At 38.9% G+C, this 8,489-nt stretch overlaps 1 protein-coding gene across 2 annotated transcripts in view; it reads left to right on the forward strand.

Moving 5' to 3' along the window:
• LOC133424884 (rho GTPase-activating protein 6-like) overlaps positions 1 to 5,123 on the forward strand; it is a 117,085-nt gene extending 111,962 nt beyond the window's left edge. For both annotated transcript variants that reach the window (XM_061715453.1, XM_061715454.1), the window contains exon 14: positions 1,362 to 5,123. In XM_061715453.1, the coding sequence (XP_061571437.1) occupies positions 1,362 to 1,921 (560 nt within the window). In that variant the 3' untranslated portion in view covers positions 1,922 to 5,123. The remainder of the gene's footprint in view (positions 1 to 1,361) is intronic.
• Positions 5,124 to 8,489: the final 3,366 nt, after the last annotated feature.

An 8,489-nucleotide genomic window follows, 5' to 3' on the forward strand; every position in this document is an offset into this window, starting at 1 on the left:
AGGAACCCATGACGATTATATTCCAAGAGAATAAAACATTTTAATTTTTATATATTCAAATTTTATTGCAAAAGAAGAAAAAATAAGAAAAACATTTTATTAAAAGTTTATTCCAAGAGAATAAAAAAAATATTTATTTATTCAAATTTTATTCCAAGACAACAAAACAATTTTTTTTTATTTATTCCAATTTTATTCCAAGAGAATAAAAAATAAAAATGTTTATTTATTAAAATTGTATTCCAGGAGAATAAAAAAATAAAAATAATAATTTATTAAAATTGTATTCCAACAGAATAAAAAATAACATTTTATTTATTGAAATGTTATTGCAAGAAATTGAAAAATAAAACATTTTATTTTATTTCATTTTATGAGCCTCAACATCATTCAAGCAATGAATTGACTTATACCTCCATCATTTTCATATCTTATCCAAGTAAAGTAGCACTCAAGTAGTTTGTAAATCGTTTATCGTTTTGTGTACATGAGGTCAGTAACTTCAACAGATAAGCCTTATAAGATGAGAATCTCCATCCTCTTTTCCGTAGAGCCCTGCGTTGCCGACATGCACCTCTATAATTACATGTCGCGTTGACCGTTAAATTTTTCGTCTTCTTTTTCAAGTTCCACAACTGATGCACCACATTTTTTGGCTCCAACTCACATAAAATATGATTCATTTGCTCCGTCTCCCACACAGGGAGTACGCAAAAGGAAACTTCGAGCTACAGTGATGCAGAAATGAAACTACACTGCCGCCTAGTGGTTGGTGGTGTTATTACAGAGCAACACTATAATGCAGGGTATAAGCAGCAGTGACGGCGTAGTGTGTGTAACCAACGTGTGTCGCTGCAACGCAGAAACATAAATCAGGCTTTACTGTTCACATTTAGTAAAGCCTTAATGATGACAGCAAAGGGCTAACATGTCACTATGTTGCAGTACCACGTTTGAGCACATGGGGGCAGCATATCAAGAACTTTTCATTTGTCAAGACAGTATTGATACAGACAATTTGTCATCACAGCAGATGTATATGCGCCCATGTGGTCATTAATGGTATTGCTACATAGAGTGGCTTTAATTACTTAATTTATAGGAATATTAAACTGTAAAATGATTGCATTTACAAACCACTCTTACAGTCCGGCTAATCACTCAATATTTTCATTGTAGCTTCTTTCCTTCAACTCTTTAACTGTAGTTGATCAGAAACCCAGCTGAGGTTTCATAGAAGAATGGTTTAAAAAATAATCTTTTCACTTTGAAGAAATGTATGTCAAGTATCTCCTTAGTGATTTCACCTGTTAATTAACTATAATTAATATTCCACTCATGAAGTGATGTTCTGTTTCAAGGTTCCTATGGCAACATGTCAGAGGGAAGCTCCCGCAGCTCACAGGAAGGTCTTGATGGACTCCATGGTGATGCCAAGCCGCAGACAATGCTGCATCGGACTCAGACAGTGCCTGGCACAACCGAGTGCAGACCCCACCCACCGGTCAGCCGTGTGTGTGTGACAGAGCCCACACGCTTGCAGCTAAACAGCAAGCCTGTGACCAAACACCCCAACAGCACACAGGGCCTGCAGCAGGCAAGTGGACAGGGGGTTAACTCAACCTCCAGACCTCACGGTGGGCTGGACACTGGCAAAGGTGGCCCCGCTCTGCTCAGCGAAGGCCGCTCGCCACCCCCGTACAATGCCCATCACCGACTGGCCAGCTCCCAGAGTTCCCCTCTCCTGGAAACATGTCCGCACGGGAGGCCGAGCGGCCTGCAGAGTAACTCGGCCTCCACCAGAGGGGCGCCGATGACGCCACAGAGTCCAGAGTGGCAAGACTGGCAGAGGGAACGCTGGCAGATCTGGCAACTTCTGTCCTCAGACAATGCTGACACACTGCCTGAAACGCTGGTGTGATCTTGAACATGAACACCTTCTTTGTCCTGGTGGAGATTCAACACCAGATCCAATCCCTCCAATGAGAGCCCCTCTTTATTCCTCTCTCCACTTGCCATAGCCTTTCCTCCTCCTCATGCTTCCCTGCCTCTTGCTTGTGCTAACTGCTGCCTCGTACAGACTTTTACGTACAAGTATTTCTCATTTTCTATGAATATTAAAATGTATCGTCACGTCCCTGGCCCATATGTTTCGTCTATTATGATACTAGGAGCGTGTAAAATTGCAAACCAGAAATACCTCATTTGAAAACGTCTCCAGTCTTTCTGCAGCCTTCTCGATAGGGGATGCGAGGAACAACTTCTTATTATCATTTCATCTTTTTTAACTCTTCAACTTACAGGCACTAAAGCGTGGTTTATGCTTCTACGTTGAACCAACAACGTATGCAGGGGACCCTACATCATAACCTGGATTGGTCTGTGCGGTGGCGTTGTGTGTTTCCGTGTTTACAAGACAGCTAGACAAATAGAAATAACTGTCGCTGAACATTTATTAGTTCCAATTCACATAAAATAGGTTTATTTTGCTATGTTACAATCTCTGAGCTACATAAAGGAAGTTTTAAAAAAGAAAAAAGGATCTGCAAGTGACACTCCTGCAGAAAACAACCTGCACTGCCACCTAGTGTCATATTGGTGTAATTACAATTACTCCACAAACAACAACTATGACATAAGTCCCGAACATAAGTAGAACCATAAATCACGCTTAAGATGTACACATGAGTAATTGCTGCTAAACATAAACTGTTCTTGTGCATACTATTAATGTAATTAAGCCACATTGTTTCTAAAAGCATAAAAACGCTGAACTAGTTATAAATGTCAGATATTTGTACATATGTGTATACGCAAACTGTTGACAAGCATGCATAAACAACACATGTAAAGTTTTATGTAAAATATATAATTTGCTCCAAAGTATCTACTTAAAGAAAAAGAAAACAGCAAAAAAAAATTGAGCCACTTAACTGGCGGTCTAGATGTTTGTAAGGCTGCTGTTGTCGTGTTTAGGACTGAATGTACAAAGCTTCACCTTTGGCTTAGATGTCATTGTAGAGCACTCGGCTGTAAGTATGCTGTTGCACTGCAGGAACAATGTGCCAAAGCCTCTTTTTTTCTTTTTTTTTTTTACTACAAGATGTCATACAGTTATGTGCATTTCATGTGTTTGCTTGTTTCGTGCACGAGTCTGGACGCCTGCAGGTTTTCGTCAAGGATTTCAGGATGTGAAGGCTCGATTTAAGACGGACGCGTGATTTTCATCAGGCTGGTGTTTGAGGATCACTCTTTAAAAAATCAATTAGCATGAAATCTGTACAAAAAAGGGGTCTTTGAGAGGAATATTAGCAATTTTGCATATTTAAGAATACAGTGGTGTACTGGTGCCATTCGAGGAAAGAATCAATTGCAGATGGGGTAAAAGCATCTGAATCATTCACCGCAGCCTCCAAGGGTTATTCTAATTTCAGAGCCAGTTTGTGGTGTTTTAAGTTGAAAACTCAGATTCTCTTTGCCATTCACATATGTGGCTTCTTTTCAACGCCATCTGCTGTGTGTGAATTGATGTGGAAAATTATCATTACCAGAAGAGGTTCAGCCACAAAAATTGTTGCAAAATAGTTAATGGTCAAACAGTGAAAGTGGCGGACTATCGCGTGGTGTGGAGTGGTAGTTTAGGAAGTCAGTGAATCCCGCAGGGTCCGCCACTGTAATGGAGACAGACTGAAAGGAATTCCAGCATCTAAGTCAATTAGTCCATCGCATCAATTTACTCAGGCACAGTTTTAAGAAACTCAGACATTTTATCAAGTCAAATTTATTTAGATTATGCAGAAAAAAAATTTCCCAGATGATATAATATTTCAGGAATTTACTCAGAAGTTCTGACTTCAGAAAGTCAGACATTTGCAAGTTTATAGAGTCCAAACTTGTAGCTTTCAACTTATAAATTCTGACTTTCAAGTCAGAAAAAATATAACAATGAATTCAGAATTTTCTAATATATAAAAACATAATTCTGACTTTATAAAGTCAAATTTACTGATTTCAAATTTGGAAAATCTTGAAGTGAAAGGTTCTAACATAAGAAATGTACAATTCTTTTTCCTCAGACATTTACGAAAGCCACCTTGTCGTGAATTGTTTTCTCCCTTAAATGATCCAAATATGTTATTGTATGTATTTTTATATGGAGAACCACTGTTAAAAGCTTGATTTTATTGTAGAACATGTTTGCCAACATCTTCTCTCCAAAAGGTTGAGGTAAAATTAACAATCATTTCCAGTCCAGACTGAATGTGCCTCATAGAACATCATTTCCATCTTATAAGCTTGATCAATTTATATCTGAATATTTAAGCGGTCCAACATGGCATTGCCCCTAATTTTGGTGGAAACTGGCTTTTATTTAAAGAAAATGTTTCACTTTGATCATCCACATCCAAGGTTAACCTGCCCAGCTCCTCTCAGACATAAGTGGGTATTTGCTGGCAAATATTTCACATTTTCTCCATCTGAGGTGTAATATTTGCTCACGTGAAGCCACTCGAACATAAAATGTGGAAACACTAGAAGTGTAATTTGATGTTGTGGAGGTCGGAAGGAAAGATTCAAGCGGTTGTGGCGCCCTCTGTCGATGGATGACGTGCAACTGCAGTGTTACTGCGCCGTTGCCATGGCAACCCCACCCAGCAGTCTGCCTGGTTCAGAATAAGCTCATCAAGTTACAAGCACCTTCTGTGAAAATGTGCAAATCTATGTGAGGAAATAAACGTGCCATAGGTCCCACTCTGAAAAGCTGTGTCTTCATGCATTGCTCATGGTTGATAATTGATATTTTCTTTTTTTTGTATGTGTTGTTGTCTGCTGGTTGTTGTAATATATAAATAAAATGTATCTATTTTTACTCAAAATGGAAAAATAAGAAGAAAAATCCCCATAACTTTAGTGGGTTGCCTCCAGTTGTGATGTCTTTTCTTTCATTGACTTCATCATGACACAACCAGAAACTAAGTGTTATGGTATTTTGTTTTTCCTTTTTTTATTAAAAAAAACGACATATTTTGGTAGGTTTTACTGGGTCCAAGTTGTAATAGGATGTTTGTTAACTGCTTTTGTACTGTGTGTCTTCATCAGCATATGCTACAATGGGATTAAACACGATCAATTTTACACTCAAGTTTGCCTGAATACCTTGGAAGATGACAAATATCATGTCCATACCACCAGGGAGGAAAAACCTTTACGCTCAATACATTTAAGTATTCAACCAACTTATTTTTTTTACTTATTTGGTTTGGACACATAAAATTGTTGTACTTAAACCTGAATGAAGCAACCCCAGATCATATAGCCTCTATCCAGCAGGCTTGCATGACGTAAACATGCCTTTATCCACACCTATTCCACATGGCAGCGTTCTATTACATCACAGATCAGAGTCGAATAACTCACCCTCTACGTCGCATCAGGCTGTATTCTTTTACTTCAGTGGTATACGCAGAGTTGTAGGCCAGATTTCAGATGGGGCTTACCTAGAAGTAGAAAAAAGGGGGTTGGAGTTGAATGGCCGACTCAGCCCCTAAAAAAAACAGCTGTTTTGAACAGAGCTGTAAAGCCACGAAAAGGGGGCTGTTCTGAATCTCTGATATTTTGATGAAAATGTGTTACAGACATTTCTTTTCCACATCGGGAAATAGTACCAGATCTTACTATGTAGGATTACCAATTCAGACCAGATGGGAGCACAAAGATCTGCTGTTTGACACAAGAACTACTGAAAATACTGTACTAATGAGTAGGGACGGCCATGTTGTAATGCCAGTTTGAGCCACCAGAGGTGCACTTTGTTCTGGCGATAACTTTCCTGTCATCTACTGCCCCCATGTGGTCAGAAGTGTTATTGCGACTTAGAGTGCTTTTAAGAAATTGATACTTTTTTTGGGCCTGTTTATATTAATCATAAGAATATTCTACAGATTATATATATATATATATATATATATATATATATATATATATATATATATATATATATATATATATATATATATGTATAGGACATAATACAGTTAAATCTTTGGTATGTGCAGTATGTTATAGTTAAAATCCATGATCTTATTTTCTTTCAGTCTGTCATGCATTATATTCCATTTGGTGCCTGCAGTTCTGCTTTCCTCATGCTCACGAGACCATCACATAATCATGAGTACCATCATGTGCATCCTTTAAAAATCTGTTTGAGGATATTTTTTTTTGCCTGTGGGTGGTTTATATTAACGTTTGTGTGGTGTAATCCATCCCGCTGTGGTAGTCAGTGATTTACAGAGCTGCATCACACACAACACGCTCGCTAAAGGGGTTTTCTTTTGTAAGAAACAAAAACTTTCTGAAGGCAGGTTTTTTTTTTTCTTTTCATTGTAAAACTTTTAGGGAACTTGTGGTTTGAAATCTATACTCTCAGGATGCAAAGCCGCCTGCCTCGGGAAGTATGTCTTGTCTGCATTATTTTGTCAGTTGTGTCTTTTGTGTGTGATCAAAGCAACTCCCAACTGCAGATTATTTGGCGCGACGAGATACGAGGGGCCGTGAAAGCTCTTGAAGCAGCCGTCCGAGCGGCGACCAAAGGCGCAGCGAGTCAGGAAGTCTGAGAAAGATGTCATCCTCCCGTGCCTTATCTGTGATGGCCGTGCTTCTCGTTTGAAATGCCGGGACAAACAGTGGGAGGAAAGAAAGAAGAAAAAAAAGCAAGATAAATAAAAGCAGCTCTGAGTCACTTCACTGCAAATGTCAGGCTGAGGTGTGAGCAGGGAGATTCAAAGTCTCGCCTTCAGAAACTTCGGAGCATGGCTGTGGGGGAAGAGTAAAAGGATAAAAAGCGGCTGTTAGGTGAGCAGAGGGAGAATAATGACATACGGTTGTTTGGGTTGCTTCTGCTGAGACGGAAAAATAAAAGTTTCCAGAACAAGTTGACAAGTTTGCTGTAAATAGTTTTGCAGTTAAAAAGTGCAGTTTTACACAATATTCTGCCTTAATTTGAGGTTTTACAGCAATAACAATCCTGAATTAAAAGATTTCCCATCATACATTGTGCTGAGTTATAATTTTCCATCATAAATAAAAATATAAATAAAAGCAAAAAACAATAGTAGAAATAAAAAGTCGCTGCCCCTTGTGGGCGGTTCCAGAAATGACAAGCAAAGGCCTCCTATCCTTCTTAGCCTATACTGTTGCTTATTATCTTTCATAACTATTATTGTTTGTATTTATTTTATTTATTGCTCATGGAATAATGTTTCATTTTTGCACGTTTCCTGCAGTGCAACTGGATGTCATTCCCTGATGCGGCCACTAGGTGTCAGGCACGAGCCTTGTATGTCTATGAGACAGGCTGAATCCTTCAGGGCCAAATTAATAACCGCCTCTCCTTTTCCAGTGTACACCAACACAATTACAGCTGAAAATGAATAAAAATTACAGAAATTCGTTTGAGAATATGACAAATGACAGATGGCGTGCACTAAAACTACCTCGAGACAACAGGAATAAATGTGAAATCAAGCGTTTTTAAGAGTTTTGTGACGATAACAGAAAGGGGGGGCGCAGAAAAGACATTAAAAACAATTCATGGCTTTTGCTTTCAATTTTAATTTATTAAAATACCTTATGGAGCCTAAGAGAGGTGGAATTAATGGCATTGACACTATTAGATATGTTGAAAGGGTAATAGATGTGCATATGGATGCTTGAGGGGGGACATAAGCAAATAATTGAGATCAAGACAGTACAGTATAGAAGGTTTCTCAAGGTCAATTTCTCAGAAATCCTACAGAGACGATTTCTCTCTAGCAGTCAATTAGAACTTTTTTACTGATTAATTTTCTTTTGTTAACAGTTTCTGACCAAAGAACATGTTTTCTGTTGTGGTTTTGTTTCGTGGCATTGCTGTACATCCCTCCGCTTGCTTTCCACCCAACCATTCATCCGAACCCTCATTACAGCATCCACTGCTCAATACGCAAATTAAGGCTTTTGTCGTGGCCTGTGTGTACGAGGGATGTTTGAAACGAGCATGTCATGTTCTGCTCAAGGAGGTTCTGATTAATTGTGATCAGTGTCGGCACAGAAGCGGCTTGTTTCGGATACCGCGCCATGAGTGGGCTTCCTCCGGTTTTCTTTTGTCCTCTTTTTGTCGCCTTCTGGAAAGGAGCCGGGTTTTAAATAGAATTTTGTGGACCATGACAACAAAACAAAGCTGCTTTATTTCAGCGGTTAATGACTTGGCCCACAGTGGCGTTATCCAGTTGGCTGGGTTAAAAAACAATTTGCCAGAAAAATACACATGCACAAATAGGTATTCATGAACTCATCCACACAGAGACACTTGTAACGGCCAGTACGAGAGCTTAACGCTGGAGGGAGTCAAGAATTCACACATAACACTTAACAAAACACGGATTTCACAGTTTTGTTTTGCTTTTAATCTCAGTTTGGAGGGCCGTGTGAGTTAGAGCATGTCCTGCGAA

This window comes from Cololabis saira, chromosome 24, assembly GCF_033807715.1.
Source record: "Cololabis saira isolate AMF1-May2022 chromosome 24, fColSai1.1, whole genome shotgun sequence".
Lineage (NCBI taxonomy): Eukaryota > Metazoa > Chordata > Actinopteri > Beloniformes > Belonidae > Cololabis > Cololabis saira.